The sequence below is a fragment of the Lonchura striata genome, chromosome 14 (genome assembly GCF_050655825.1).
Source record: "Lonchura striata isolate lonStrDom1 chromosome 14, ASM5065582v1, whole genome shotgun sequence".
NCBI classification, from domain to species: domain Eukaryota; kingdom Metazoa; phylum Chordata; class Aves; order Passeriformes; family Estrildidae; genus Lonchura; species Lonchura striata.
The window spans coordinates 4,478,122-4,494,144 of record NC_140716.1 but is presented as its reverse complement, the minus strand read 5'-3'; the positions used below and the strand labels follow the sequence as shown (position 1 = coordinate 4,494,144).

At 46.0% G+C, this 16,023-nt stretch overlaps 1 protein-coding gene across 1 annotated transcript in view; it reads right to left on the bottom strand.

The window, feature by feature from the left end:
• Nucleotides 1–6,651, bottom strand: part of GNA12 (G protein subunit alpha 12) — a 40,374-nt gene extending 33,723 nt beyond the window's left edge. The window contains exon 1 of the mRNA XM_021549394.3: nucleotides 6,241–6,651. Within this exon, the coding sequence (XP_021405069.1) occupies nucleotides 6,241–6,561 (321 nt within the window). The 5' untranslated portion in view covers nucleotides 6,562–6,651. The remainder of the gene's footprint in view (nucleotides 1–6,240) is intronic.
• Between the last annotated feature and the right edge of the window lie 9,372 nt (nucleotides 6,652–16,023).

Here is a 16,023-nt window from a genome sequence, read left to right as displayed (position 1 = left end):
TTGGAACATTATGGTCAAGCAGCAGTAGAGAACCCAATGTCATTCAGGATAAGGTTTCACATTACAGAACAGCCAAAAAATGAGGTACCATCAAAAGGAGTATCTTTCCTGGCAGTGGAGTTCCACCTTCTTCTGTTTGATAAGTTTGTCATTTGCCTGAGCCCACAATCCAGTGAGCAAACATCACCAAAAACCTGGCTATTAATATAAAAAGTGATTTCCACTGGCCATATTAGGGGTAGGGGTGGGAGCAGCACCAGTTTGCCCAGTTAGACAATGAAAAGGCTCCCCAGTTCTGCATGTCCTTTCACCACTCACAGATTCCAGTACCACCCAGGTGAGAGCAGGGTAAACAGCAAAGATGAGCTACCTTCCAGGCCAGCATACAAATAAAAAATGGCAACAAAGGGGAAGTGTCATTTACCTAGTCCACAGGAACACAAATATTAAAAAACATTTGGATTAGCCACCGACTCTCTGGAGTGGGAGCAGCAGTGATGTCTGCTTGTCTGGAAACTCTGAAAAGAGTCCTTGTCTTTGAGTGAACCCAGCAAAATGACGATAAATGCAGCAGAAGGAAAATTCTCCCTGCAAACTTTACTTGTAACTGGGCACAGGGTAGAGAGATGGTGACCTCAGAGATGACGTTCAGGACCTCACAAAAAGTTCCCAGTTAATGCTTTCAGACTTGTATAAGCAGCTTTCTCCTTGCCCTGAGACCAACCCACCAATATCAGCTCACAGTCACTTCACGCTTTCAATACAGGAGATGCAGCACCCGCAGCTCCAAAGGTATCCCTGCCATGCTGCCCCCATGGATTCAGCACCCAGCACATGTGCTCAGACAGGGCTTTCAATGCCAGGATGGGTCCAGCTCCTGACCTTCACTAGGCTGAAAAATCCCAGGCAAGGGGTGGAAATTCATTTGGAAACTCTGCAGCCTCCAATCCCTTTCAGCTTTTTCCTTGTTGGCATTTGCATTGAACTTACTTTTTCAGACAATGTAAACTAGAGCTTGCTCCGAAATTTTCCCGTAAACATCTTTTACAGGACAATTTGCTAATTATTTTGCCAACACTGTTTCCAAGTTAATTATAAAACTACATAACCAAGTGAATAAGTTGGGAGTAAGCTCCCAAATTTAGTCACTTCAGTGACTAAACTTTTGTCTGGAAGACATCAAAGCATGTGCCTGCAGTCTCCAGGGACTAAGTCATGTTCTGCAATACTAATGACTACAACACAAGAGCATTGTGAACTCCATTTTGGAACTCCTATGAATGTTTATCATTTACTACTGACCATTACTCCTCTTCCAGTATCTGCCATGATGAAGAAAGATTGCTGTCTCCCAGCCCAACCAAGAGACACCCCAAATGCAAAGGGACTACCAGAGATGACAGAATTTACATTTAAGACATAGAAAATACACCAGCTGGAAATTAATAAGAGATCCACTGATGAAATGAACAACCAGATCAGCAAGACTCATCAGGGCTTTTTGTTTTTTCTACATAAACTAGTGAATATTATTTTTTCTTGATAAATATAGGCTCAGAGCAAAGATAATCAGAATTGAAAGACTGTTGTAGTACAGAACTTTAGCACTTCTATATTAAATTTAAAGATTCTAATTAAGCACAGTTCCTCTACTCTCCTTGTCATTCCTCTGAAAAGAAGCTGTTCCAGCAGAAAGGAGATTGACACTGTCCTGAGACCAACTACTCAAACAGCTGGATCCCAGCTCTGAAGCAACAGATGGAGTGTGACCATCATCACCTCCTAATGGGCTTCCAAACTCATTTGCATGCAAACCCACGAAAGTGTGCAGTCAAGGCAATTTAACGAGTAACTGGGGTTTACCTGATGTATTTCCCCTGAGTTTGTGGGCCAGTGGAAGAAATATGCTTACATTACAAGTAGTAACTTGGTACTTGCAAGTGTAGTTCCCAAACAAACTGAGGAATAATCTGTTTCCACATGTCAGAGTTTGTATCTGTACCTGGCTGCAACTCTCAAAGTTGCAAAAGAGTTTTCTTGGTTTGTTTGTTGAAGACAGGAGGTACAGCCACCTTACTTTAGCCACCACAAATACAATTTAGGTACATTCAAGGTACACAGAGTCCCAGGAACAGTCCAGGTTTAGTATTAATTGCAGAAGTCTAAAGTTCTTAAAGCTGCCTTCAGCACAAGCCACTTGTTTTGCTTAACTGCCACTCATATTCCTGCTATCAAGGAGAAATGCTCTCAGGTATCCCCTCGTGTATTGCAGCTGCACTCAAAAGTCCCAAAGGAGTGTTCCTCAAAGATTTTACATGTTCAGAATCTTTCCTTGCTTTTTCCCCACTTACAAATGATCACATACAATTTACTGTGTAGTCCTTCCCTCTGTAATTCCAGGCTTTTCAATTCCTTAGTCAATCATTACACTTCAGGCCACAAACAGTAAGAAAACACTCATGGATGTACTGAAACCTTGAGCTGGTATTTCCATTCTCAACAGGAAAACTAACATTACCAAAAGAGTTCAACAGATTATACTTCAGGCTTCTAAAAGCTGAACTTTTTCTCTCTCCAGATTGAAATCTCCTAAACAAGCTGGTGCAAGTACCACTCTGGTGCTTGTAGATTGCTGTAATTATTTTCTTATGCAACTAAACTGGGTTTTTTTAAGCAGCGTGATATTCACATACTTGAAACAAAAAAACATTTAGACAAGGAACATCAGAGTTGTAACCTGTTGAGTGTCTGAGCTCTTTAACTTGTATTAAAGAAAGCAAATAGAGCAGCAAGGCCAACTTGGTTAGCCTGTTTTGGATGGAAGGTATCAGAAAATTCCTGTAGCTACAGTTGAAAAGCATCAAAACACTTGGTAACACCACCACACATTGCTCAGATTTGAAACTTAAGGTACATGACAGTTTTCCAAGTTTCTCTGCATAGCCAGGAGGCACCTTAAAATTCAGGCCTCAGCAGCCAGACAGCCCTGTCCTGTGCACTTTCCTTTTCCAGGTGGGTGTGCTGCAGTCCTGAAGCCTGTGTACTCATACCAGAACATTAACACTACTGCTTTTCACTTCAATCATCAAAAAGTTCCAAAAAGTTACTTTGAAACTTAGCCTTGATTAACAAGCAAAACCCGAGTTAACCGATGACTATTTACCTTAAACCAAAGCAAAACTCCTGTATTTGAATACCATCCCACAAATGCCAGAAAAAGCTAGCAAGGCCCTGAACCATCACCTGTACTAAATGGAAAAGTAAATTCTGTATCATAGGTTTGTTTTGCTTCAGCATTTTGTTTCTGACTAGGGTTTCCCCAAAATGGGAGATGAGAACAAGAGAGAACAGGGTAAGCAAAGAACTCAGCATTAAGAAGGTATCAGAAAGGCAAGAAGGTGAAAACTCAAAGTGGAAGCTGATGCTAATGTCAATTCATACGTAGCAATGTTATTTTCAGAGAGGTTTCACATTGTGTTCTCTGAAGCAGTTTCTTCATTCTCCATAAGCTGTACAGTTGCCTAAACACTACTGCAACAAGCATTTCAGAAATATCCAGCACTGTTACAAGAGTAGGAATGCTCCTCCTTCAGAGAGGAGTTTAGTCATGGCTGGAAAATGAAAATTGACCATTTAATCCCAGAGATTTACACTGCATTTCTATCTCAGATCTCAGTGTTGCAAAAGCTTAGGAGGACCATTGTCTGACCATGCTGAGGACTGTGTGGAAAAATGGGCTAAGGTTGCTGCAGCTGTACTTTACAATGTTACACAGATTTAAAAGCTATTTGATAGGATCATTTCCACTTCACATTGTCCACGTATAGTACTAAAAGTTCATCTCAGATCTTTGATTGCCAGTTAAACACATGGTGATCTTGGCTTCATTAAGTCTTAGCCAGACACCATTGAACTTCCTGAAAAAGTGAAAAGAACCTGTAGTCTAAACACTCTGCTACAGAAAGAGCAGCAAACACATGCACTTGTCAATTTACACTTTCAAAGAAGCTAAATAAATTTACTTTAAACACTGGATGTTTATCCACAGAACAAAGCTTAATGCAATAGAGTGTTACCCTAAAATAAAAGCACTGACAATCACTTTGTTTTGAAAGCCATTATTCTGTCCTGGTATTTGATTTCTTCCTGATGATTATGGCAGAATATCAAGGTGTTATCAGGTTTCTCTCTGATGAGCAAAAATACAAACAAAATATATACTGCCTTCCCACCAGAAAACTCCTTTAGTTTTCTTTGTTTGCTCTTCTTCCTTCTGCTTGCTTTTTCCATAGTGACTATTCCCAAGCCATTCCCCAAAAACTTATGGGGGGAGTTTAAATTGTATTCTTGTATGCAAGAGCCACCTGTGTTAATCTGGAGAAGCAAGGGGAAGAAGAGTCTGACACGTACCCAAAGGAGAGCCCTCAACCTAACCTTAACACTCCCAAATCACCCCCTGCAAGGCCAAAAGGGCAATCAATCTGTTGAATCATATTAACCCACTTTAAAGGTACTTCCAAATTTTATTTTCAAGGTCAGAAGAGTTTAAAAGGTTCATCTGACATTGTCCAAGAAGTGCCGTTAACTATCAGAACTGCTATCTTGAGGATCAGGACTCTACTTTGAATTCTGCATATCAATTCAGAGCCATCCAGCAAACAAATGTTTCAAGTGTGTGACTCTGCTTCCCCTACTACAAGGAGGAGACACTTTCCTTTCCAAAGCACACCAAGTTCTACTGCTGAAAGCTCTACACCTTCTGCATACATAAAATATTACATCATTTTACCATAACTGCTACTGCTTAGACAACTTAAAGAGGAAGGAGTCTCAGATTTTTCCATTTTCACAAACTGTTTCCCTAAAAGCTTCTCCTACTACTTGAAATTAGTAGCAGCAAAAAAATAAATCACTGTCAGGACCACAATAAGCATTAAGAGCTAAAATAACACTCCTTATTTCTAGGCATGTAGATTTAAAAAAAAATCATAATACTCTCTTTGCTCACATAACTACAATCAGAGAGAAGCTTCTGTATTTCAACTTTCTTGCAGTTAATGGGCTCCAGCCTGAAAATGGACAAAAAAAAGGAAAATAAAATTAGACAACAATTTTCCCGTTCATTAACAGAAGTGAAAGCCCTTTATGGAATAGCAGCATTCTTAAAAACAAGTCATTGTATGCGTGCACTTATTAAGTGCACATAAAACTTCTATTTAAACACGAATCTGGAAACTCAAAAGTAACTCGTTATCTTTAACTTGCACAGTTCCCTTTCCTTTAACTTCTATGAAACTCACAAAGACTCACAAATCCATGCCCACAAAAGAATGGTGACGGTCCTACAGAAAAATATAGGCAGGAAAGCAGCATTTCTTTTAGGGAAAGAGTATGAAGATGAAGAGAGAAACACTCCTGAGCTTTTTACATATCTTCAGGTATTTTCTAAAATGTGATCACTTCTACCTGCACATGGCATCAAGGCTTGTATCTCTGAAATGAACAGTATTTGTCAAGGCTGGATTTCCCTAGTTAGGGAAATATTGGTCTGTAGTTTCTACCAGCAGCTTTTATAGTCTCCAGTCAATAGAGAACCACACTGCCAGCACTATAAAACTTGCACACACACTGAACCAAAACTTTCCTGCAAAGGCACCAAACCAGAGTTATTTCTATTTTAGCTCTAGGTTTGATAACACCCCACTCTGCGGGCCTACACTCCCCCATTTCTAAAGATGCACCAAGTAACAACCCCTTGCAGCCGTAACATCTGTACGAGGACCCCATTCGTGTCCCATCTCGAGCTGCACAGACTGGGGGCACTTTGCAAAAGCAGAGAAATTCCTCCTCATTTCTTCAAACCTTGAAGTTTCTCCAATCCCGACTTCGAGGATGCTCTCATAATGTTTTTTCCAGAAGGCAGGCCACACCTATATCCTCTTTCCTCTGCGTTTCCACAAAGCTTTTCCCAATCCCCTTTGCAGGGAAAATTTCCTCTGAGCCTTTTTCACGGGAGCCTTCAGCCGGGAAAGGCCGGAGCTCCCGTTCCCGCAGCACAAAGGTCCCCGCCCTGCCGAACACCTGCACCGAGAGCCCTTCCCGGGAGCCGCGGGACCGCGGCGGGGCGAGCACCGCCGAGCTCTCCCATCCTCTCCGACAGCGGCTCCGGGCACGGCCCAAGCTCCCGGCGGCGCGGGATGTGCCGGCGCCGGCCTCCCGCGCCCGTCCGCCGGCCCTCACCTTGAGGATGTTCTCGTAGATGGTGGCCCGGAACTCCAGCAGCGCCTTCTGGTCGAACTCGCGGCCGTGGATGATCCGCATCTGCTTGAGGAAGGTGGACTTGCCGCTCTCGCCGGCGCCCAGCAGCAGGATCTTGACGAGGCGGCGCACGGCGCGCCGCTCCCGGGCCAGCATCGCGTCGATCTCCCGGCTGCGCCGCCGCGCCTCCCGCTCGGCATCGCGGCTCCGCTCCTTGCCGTCCCTCCGCGGCTGCTCCCCGGCGCGGCCCGCGGCCTCGGCCGGCAGCAGGCAGCGGCTCAGGGTGCGCACCACGCCGGACATGGCGGCGGCGGCCCGGCCGGAGCGCTCACAACGCCGCCGCCGAGACCCCGAGCTCCGCCAGCATCGGGCGGAGGCCGCCGAGACGCTGCGAGCGGGAGGAGGAGCAGCCGCAGCCGGGGGCTACGGGCCGGGACCGCCCATTCCTCGCTCCGGCTCGGCGGAGGGAGGGAGCGGCCGGCCGGGGGAGGGGTGCGGGCGGCGGGGCGCGGCTCGCGGGCCCTGCCCGGGGAGGGGCGCGGCCGCTCCGAGGGGGCTGCGCGGGGCCGGGGCCGGCGGGGGCCGCCCGGAGCTCCGGGGTCGCGGCGGTGCCGCCGTGGGGCGGGGGACACGCGGCCCCGGCCCCTGCCCTGAGCGCCGCCGCCCGCGCGGGGAGGAGCCCGCGCCTCCTTCATTGGGCGGCGGCGCTGTCGCTCAGCGATTCCCTTCTCCAATTGGAGGAACCGGCATGAGGGGCGGGACCGAGCGGGCGATGCGGCTCAGGGCACGGCAGGGCGGGCAGTGCCGGAGGGGGCGGGGACAGGGGAGCGAGCACCAATCAGCAGCGAGGGGGCGTGGCCTCGCTGCCGGGGGCGGTGCCTGAGCGGCTTAAGGAGGAGGCGGGCGCGCCCCCGCGGCGTGACGTCACACGCCTACACGGGACACGGCGTGACGTCACACACCCACACGGGACGCGGAGTGACGTCACTGCGCGCCCGGGATGGCGTCAGGCGGAGCCCTTGGGCCGGCGCTGCCGGGGCGGTGTTTGTAATGTGTGGGTCAGAACGCGGTGGGGTTTGTTCTCACCACAGAACATGCAGTGACGTAAAGAAACGTGCCATTGCTGACGTCATCGGGGAACACAGCGTCTGCAGCATCTGCACATCCTTAGCCAGATTAAACACGCAGGGATTTGTCTCCACAGACCAGGGTGGGTCCAGCCTCTCCTGACACCCAAACCCCGCTGCTGTGGGGCGCTTCAGTCCCCGATGACATCGGGTGTGATTCCTCACAACACGCTGCTGCAATCCAGTGCCAGGCCGATGGCGAGGTGGGGATGAAAGTGTCAAAGTACACGTTTGAAAGAAAATCCCCCTCGGTCTCGTGATTAGGTACTGGAGGGTGTGTGATCAGCGAGCAGTGGCTGGGATCCCAGGCCTTCTGGCTGCAGAATGAAATCGTAAGAGACAGGCACATGTCCTCAGTTCGATGAGATTATTTGTCCTTTCTGCATTACTACTCTCTGTGCTTCCAAGTATTTACATAAACATCTATTCCAGTTTAAGTTTCAGATTGTTTATCCTTCCCAGACCTGTTCCAAACATGGGACACAAGTATAGAAAACTGAGGGAAACTACTAGAATGACTGAGATTTCATAGAAAATTATTAAGCATGCTAAGAGTCACAGGCTGGTTTGGGCTGGAAAGGACCTTAAAGTTCACCTTGTTTCACTCCCTGCCATAGGCAGGAACACCTTCTCCTATCCCAGGTTGCTCTAAGCCTCATCTAATCTGATCTTGGACACTTCCAGGGCTGGAGGAGCCACAGCTGCTCTGGGCAACCTGTGTCAGGGCCTCCTCACCCTCACGGGGAACAATTTCTTCCTAATATCCAATTTAAATCCACCTCTCTTCCGTTTAAGGCCATCCCCCTTGTCCTGTCACCACCCTGTCAAAAGTTCCTCTCCAGCCTCCTTGTAGGCATTGAGACATCTTAGAAGGTCAGGGAGTCACAGATTTAAAACAAAAACAATATTACAGAAAACCTTTCATGGAGGTGAAAATCCTGTGTGAGGATTAATCCCACTGAGATGTCAACTCTTCCCCAAAGAGAGAGTGTTCTCCATGGCAAGGAGAGAGACATTTCAAACCACATTTAGATATTGGAGATTTCAGGAGACAGAACAAAACTCGAAGCTTTCCTGAACAGCTTCCCTTCCATGCTGTTACCCTTCGGTTGCAGTTGGAGCCCCAGGAGCGGCTCATTCCCCCAGAAGAAGCTGCTGTAGTTCAGGAGTTTCCCACTGGATGTCACGATTGCCCCGCCAGAACCCATCCACACCGCTGGGATGGAGACGAACAAGCCAAGGCCGAGCCCCGTTCCCTGAATTTCGCGGCAGCTGAGCGCTCAGGGCTCCCGCTGGCATCCGCAGATGTTGAACTGCCTGGAAATCAGGAGCTGTGCAGTGCCCAGACTGGCGTTTTGTGATTAGCTCCATTTCTCCTGCCCCTCTGGCTTTGTCTGTGCCCTACTTGAGGTCCTCTTCAGACTTCTGAGGTGCTGAGGGGTTTTGGCAGAGAGAGTTCAGTAACTGTGAAGTCCCACTCCAGTGACAGACCTGCTTCATCTGGGAGAGGGGAAATTGCGGTATACAATAAGCTAATCAAATAAATCAGTTGCCAGACGTCCTTAGTTCTCCATGCATTCATCCATGAAAGCAGCTTTCAACAGCTCCCATCTAATTGTCAAAAGGAAAAGGTGCAGCCCTCCCTCGCTGCCCCCACCCCCCATGGAATCCCTGGGAAGCTGCTCCCGGATCAGCACAAAGCAGAATTCTGTTTGCTCCTGCGGCAGGCGGGCTGGTGCTGTGCCCAGCGCCCGGCAGGGCTCACAGCCACACGTGGCAATCCCCACTGACAGCCCTGCAGAGGCTTTGTCCTGAGCCTGAGCAGGAGGTGAGAGTGTTCCTGATGAGAGACAGGTTTGTTCTCAGCCTCAGAGAATTCCCTTTCTCCTTTTCCTTATTACTTGTCCAGCTCCATGCTTCAGGATTGCTGGTTAATCTCCCTTCTTTGGGCTCAGACTGCAACTAAAACAACTTATAATGATACAGAATAAAATAAAGCAATATCAATTACCTTGTTTGTCTATTCATTTACCTTCTCAGTTTTCCTTTCTTATTTTACTTTTTTTTCTCTTTCTACTCTGTTTTCCTCTTTCCCTTCTCTGTTTCTTCCTATAACTCCTATTTCTCTTTCTGCTGATTGTGCAACTGCTTCTATTCCTTCTTCTTTATCACCCACAGAGAGAGGGAAAAGACTAAAAGATGGAAAACAGCAGAGAACTGGAGAATAGAAAGAAGGGCCAATGAGGGAAGCATTATTTCCATTCCCCCCTTGGCTACGAAGCAACTGAATTATGAGCAGAAAGATGGGGGGCTCTTGAGAGAAAGGCTGGGGAATAAACTTTTGGAGCTCTGGCCCCGAGAACATCTGCAGATGAAAGCTGGAAAGTGTCTGGCAGCTGCAGGAGGCAGTGGGCTGCAGGTGGGAGTGACAGCAGGAGCCCCAGGGGGAAGGAGCTGCTGCCACTCGAGCTGAGGGTGCACTGATGGACCTTGCATTAAAATCTTTGGTGTTTGCCACACCTGGGACATGGCTGCTGCTCCTCTGAGTGCCACCAGACACCAGCACTGCCACAAAGAGCAATTTGCTCCGTGAAACTGAGGAGCAAATAAGCCACAAGGAGGAATTGCTCCTGCTGCAGTAGTAGCACCTTGCAGCAATGGCAGAGCTCCTGCAAATGCAGTAAAAACTCCAGAGTTTAGGCACAAAACTGAAGATCTTAACATAAGGATGGCAAGGAAAGGTGTGCAGTGATGGAATCACCTAAAGTGATAAATCACCCACCCCGTGCTGGGTGAGCAAACTGAGTCAGAATATTGAGCTGTTGCTCCCACAGGGCAGGTGCACTCCTGGCTTAGCCTGGGTGATTTGAAGATGTCTGGGCCCTTGAATTGCTCATTGTGCATTCAGGCAGCAAAGCCTGTAGTTCTGAAGAGCATTTATGATCTAAACTCCTTTTGCTGGCTCTCTGTTGAGACTGTGACTCTCTTTGCCTGAGGAGGTGCTGGAGTTTATGTGCACTTCAAGCCTTACCTAAGCTGGTAGTTTTGTCGTGTTAAAAGTGCCATGTTCTGCTTATTGCATTCTTGAGGTTTTATATGGCTTTTTCAATGGCCTTCTCTCTGCACACTCCCCATGGCAGAATGAAAAAGTGCAGAGAGGCAAAGAGAATAACATTCTCCTGCACAGGAATGAACAAGAGCAGTTCAAACAGATCAACCATTTTCTAGCAACATCATTAAGTATATAGGAACCTTCTGGTACTAAAGTATTAGTTTTTTGCTGTAGGTATTGAACCCTTGGTTGGTTGTTATCTGCAAGACTTTATGATCTCTATTCTATTCTCTTTCTCAGAGATCCCAATTTTTAGAAGTGCTTGCAGTCTTAACACTTGTGCAGCCAAAGAAATCTGAAGTAGTTTGGCATCTCTCAAGAAAAAATCCATTTATTAGTGAATTTGTATCCCAGTATTTGCCTTGTCCCTTTTAATGCCTCTGGGAGGTCTGAGAGAATGGGGTTTGTACAGCCTTGAGAAAAGGTTGAGGGGTGACCTTACCTATCACCATGTTCCAATATTTAAAGGGTGGCTACAAAGAAGATGGAGTCTCCCTCTTTACCAGGAGTCACATGGAAAGGACAGGGGAAATGAGTACAAGTTATTCCTGGGGAGATTCTGACTGGACACAAGAGGAAAATTTTTCAAAAGAAGAACAATCTGTCATTGGAATAATCTCCCCAGAGAAGTGGTGGATTCCCCAGTATCAGCTGGGTGAACCTTAAAAGGTTGCTGGGACATCTTGTCTAGACCAGTTTCTTTTTTGTCAAGAAAGGCTTGACTGGATGATCCTTGAGATCCCTTCCAACCTGGAGAGGAACTCTATGATTTCAGTGTATTCTGATTTTAAATTATATTTTCTTTCCCCTTTGATAGCTCTGTGAATACAGAGGCTGCAGAACCTTTGGTTGATACTGTTTGTGAGATCTCCTGCAGTGTATTCTATTGCAGTGGCCCAGCCCACCACAACCAAGCAGTCAAAACTCCAAATTATGTCAAAGCAATTACTCCTGCTTCTCTTATTAAATTGGCAACCACTATTTTTTCTTTTCCATGTGGTATTTTCATCTTCTGTCCCACAGAAGACACATTACTCATATACATAAAGTATGTGAGTCGTGACACTTCATGGAGTTAATTTTCACTATTTTCAGACTGCTTGACAGCAGCCTGTTCTCCTTCATTAAACACCAGCCAGTGAGTGGATTAGTTTACTTTCAAAACACAAAACCTCGTATTAATCCACAAACAATTAATTATTGAGAGAAGACAAGCATATTTTGAACCCAGCCTGTGACTTTCTGACTTATTTCATGCAACGAGGCATGATCTGTGTAATTCCAGGCATGTCCTGCCAAGCATCCTGCAGTTCTTAATGAAGACTGGATATTAGGAAAAAATCCTTTCCTGTGAGGCCCTGGCACAGCTTTCCCAGGGAAGCTGTGGCTGTTCCATCCCTGGAAGTGTGCCAGGCCAAGATGGGCAGGGCTTGGAGCAACCTGGGATAAGGGAAGGTGTCCTTGGGGGTGGGAACCCAATGGTCTTTAAGGTTCCTTCCAACCCAAACATTGTGGGATTCTGTGAAGTTACTGTGATTACCCCCTAGGTAATCATCTTCCTTGGTTCTGAGAGTGAAGAAAGATCCAAAATTGAAGTTCTTCTCCAAGCTGTTTCCTCAGGGGGCACAGAACCTGGGGCTGTGGGACCTGAGTGGAGCTTTCTCAAGTTGTGAGTTTGAAATCTGGGGGCACATTCCTGCAGCAACAGGGACAGAACAGGCTCGTGCTGGCTCGAGTGCTCTTGGGGTACACAAAAACTTGGTATTGCACAAACAACTTAAAAGCAAAGTCCTGAAAGCATGTGTATCTCTGATTTTGAGTACAAAGGCTCCAGCAATACATAGCTCTGTCAGTTTAGGTGCATTTTGTTTAGTCATCTATGTCATAAAAATCATTAGAAAAGAAGATGAGTGACATTAAGAGGGGAAAAAAAGGGCACAAAATCTATAAATTGCACAAACAAAGCCAAAGCCCTGGGAGCAGAACCTCACATATTTGCTGCCAAGCTATGTCCATTTTTTCTGCATTGTTTTTAAAATGACTTTTCATCTGGTGATGCAGAGCCAAATATTTGCACTGGTAGCATGTATCTCCCCAAACTTGTCAGAAATTAGCAAGCCTTAATAAAATTTATGCATGGCTTGCTATTGCAGTTCCACATCTAAAGGGAAAACAGATGTTCTCTTTAGTTATTCTCTTCATGTCCGAAGGAAAGCTGTTGGTTACAGTTTGTGTTTTAAAAAGCTGGTGCTGAAAAGGTTACAAATGATGCAATTTTTGCCATCTTACTCCAAGGCTCTCTGTGAACCTGAATTGCTGAGGTGACACTTGCAGATGCCTGTCACTCACTTACCAGCCCCGTATTTCCTAACACCTCCACTTGAGGATGAATAAATGGAACAGAGCTCTCAGTATTTGCCTGAGATCACTGACAGGGTTCTGGCCAGGCTCCGAGCCCCTGGCTGCATCCACGGGGAGGTTCCTCAGCCTGGGCTGGTTTCAGAGGTGAGGCAGAGGGGATGGATGGAGCATCTGAAAGGTGTCATGAGACATCACCGAATGGGCCTTGCAAGGCTTCAGCAGGAATCAGGGAAACCTTGAGTCTTCACCTCCCTCACCTGGCTCCCTTCACTGAGCACATGTGCACGCTGCCCACAGCATTCCCCACTCACATTGCAGATGGGCAATCTTTGCTCTTTCCATTTTTACACAAATATTTCCAAGACATGCAAAAAATGTTGGCACTTAAGGTGTTTGCCATCTGAAAGGGTTTGCCCCTGCAAACATTGATGCATGTGTGCAGATGTATCTGAAATTCATATTTTACTTTGCAGATGTGTGTCAAACACAGAGCCTTTCAAAATGCTAATATTTGTTTGTTTCTACAACATATTTATTCACTGCTCCCTGAATGAAGCATCCCAAGCCTTCTTTATTCCTCTGCAGCTACCAAGTGGACATTGTTATAAAATCTGCTCCCTATCCACAAAAAAATATCCCAAAAACCAGCAAATGCAGTAAATTGTAGACATTGGTTTAATACCCTTTCTAAGTGTTTATTCAAACAATCCTTCTTAGCCTGTGGATATTCATGGTCTTACAATTAATATAAAAGATAAACACTCATACCACACCTAAATGTGACAACCAGCTAATTTTGGAATTATTGCTCTCCCAAAAATGGAGAAGGAATAGGCTCTGTCACTTAAAGAAACGATAGCAAATGATGCAAAACCCAGGTGGCAGGAATGCAGAGAAGAGCTGGCAGGAGCTAACCAGATGAGTGATCAGCATTTTATTCAGACAGTTTTTCAGCGTCCACCCAGAGGAGATTAAGTATCCTGTCCTCTCAGTGCAGAGAAGGAGAAATAAATCAGGTTTTACCACAAGTAGGGTGGCAGGGAGTTAATTAGGAATGGAAAAAATATATTTCAGTTTGAAAAGGAATAAAAAAAAATGGACAAACGAAGGGACTAAAATACACTGAAAACATGTTGGAAGCCACCTGGGAGGCTGACTGAGAATCCTGCCTGGGGATCTGCAGCCACAGGGGACTGACACAACAGGTGATGCCGACAGCTCTCTGAAAGCTGCAGCCCAGCAGCCAAATGCTGCTGCTCTGAGTTGTTATATGAAAGCAGACATTTCCCATAGCCTGTCTCATGTCAGAGTCTCTCCAACCACAAGGTGTATAAAAAAGGCAAGGTTGCATAAAGAAATAAAAGAATCTTTGCTTTCTTCTTAACGTAGTTTTTAAAAACCACAACCCTCGTTAAAGTCAACAGAAATTTGCTCCACATCTCTCCTAATTTGCCTCCCAGGATTTGTGCAAAACTAGAAGATGATAGATTCTGCTATTAGAGCAAGCAAAACTACACCAGAAAATTAGCAGAAGCCACAAGCAGCAGAACAGTGGTGAAACAACCTTATTGCCCCATGTTCAGTGATTTCCATTAATGATTTAACAGCAAAGGTCAATTAAATGAGTGGTAGATACTGATACCCGCTGGCTGTGGATGTGATCTGTGCTGTTGGAGCACAGGGACACGGATATGCTAAAGCAGGAGAAGCTTCCAAAGGCAGTGCACCATTCCCCCTGGCCTGATCCAAGGTTGGATGTGCCTGGGGCATTTCCTCTGCTCCTGACAAGGATCAGTTCCAAACCAAGGCTGCCAGATCCTTTCTGTCAGCTGAAGGACAGTGCTTCTAGGAGGGGTAAAGGCTTCTGTATCCCTCTGGGATTAAGCCCTGGGTACCAGGGGGTTTGGGGGAATGCTGCCTTGCAGGAGGCTAGATCCTGGCTGTCAGCTGAGGGGTGCCACTCACCTCTGTGGAAAATGGCACAGGGCCTGCTCCGTGCCATTCCAGAGCCCTTCATGCCAGGATTGCCGTGGGCTGCAGGTCACTGCTCAAGAGGAAAGGCTTGGATGTGAATGAATGCATGAACATGGCTTCTGGCTGAAATGTTTAATCAATGTGCAAGTGACTTTGTGCCACCAGTGAATATCAACATTTCTCATTTTGGGTAAAAGCTGGGAGTCACATTCCAACAATATATTCAGAAAGCATCGATATATTCAGATTGCATCCGCTGATGCAGGAGCACAGGCTGTGGTCAATCACCATCCCAGTAATTTAGGAGAGTGCAGAAGAAGGAGTGCTGGCTTTTGAGTGTCTCCATGTTTGTTATTTATTCACCATGTCATCTGGAGCTGGTTGTTTGCTTGTAGCTTTGGGCTGACAGTTCCCTGATTCCAAAGGCAATTCAGCCCCTGACATAAAGCAGAGGAACAATGCAGAGTTCCTGTAAAACAACAGTGCTCCCCCCACTGCTGTCAGAATGCAGGGATTAGATGCAGAATAATGCAGTCCCTGATCAAACCTGCAGCTGTAATTCAACCTCTGGACAGTGCTGATGCCATAAATTTGGGAAGAAAGTGCAGCTCAAGCGATTTGTGAACAAGAGCTGATGAGTCCAATTGAATTACAGTGGTGGGAGCAGCCGGGATCCCCCTGCGCCGAATCGTTACTAATGAGAGCCAGAGAGCGATTACTTACAACTTTAATGAAATTGAATTTTAATTTATACTCTTGGCTAGAAGAAGGAAGAAACATACACTGAATATTTGGGGTGACAGGGCAAAAGTACAAACAGAAACCCAAAATATATGGGTGGACAATGCATTCTCCTGGAAGAGACAAGATAAAATTTTATCTTCAAAAATAAATTCGTATTTAAGGAAACAGTTGTGATACAGTAAGGACTGAATAAAGCTATTCTATATCATAGTTCTGATGATAAAAGAGCTCAGAAAGAAAATGCTCAGATGGGTTTTCTCTAAACCATTTATGGTGTTCAGAAGAAGGGGAACTGTTTAGCTGATTCTCAAGCCATCACTGCCCATTCTGTTGCCATGAAATCAGGAGAATGGTAACCATGAGCACCACTTACATATTCCAATCAAATAATCCCATGGAACCCTTTCTGAACAAGTCTTCCAATTTCAGCACTGAGTGGTTATTCAC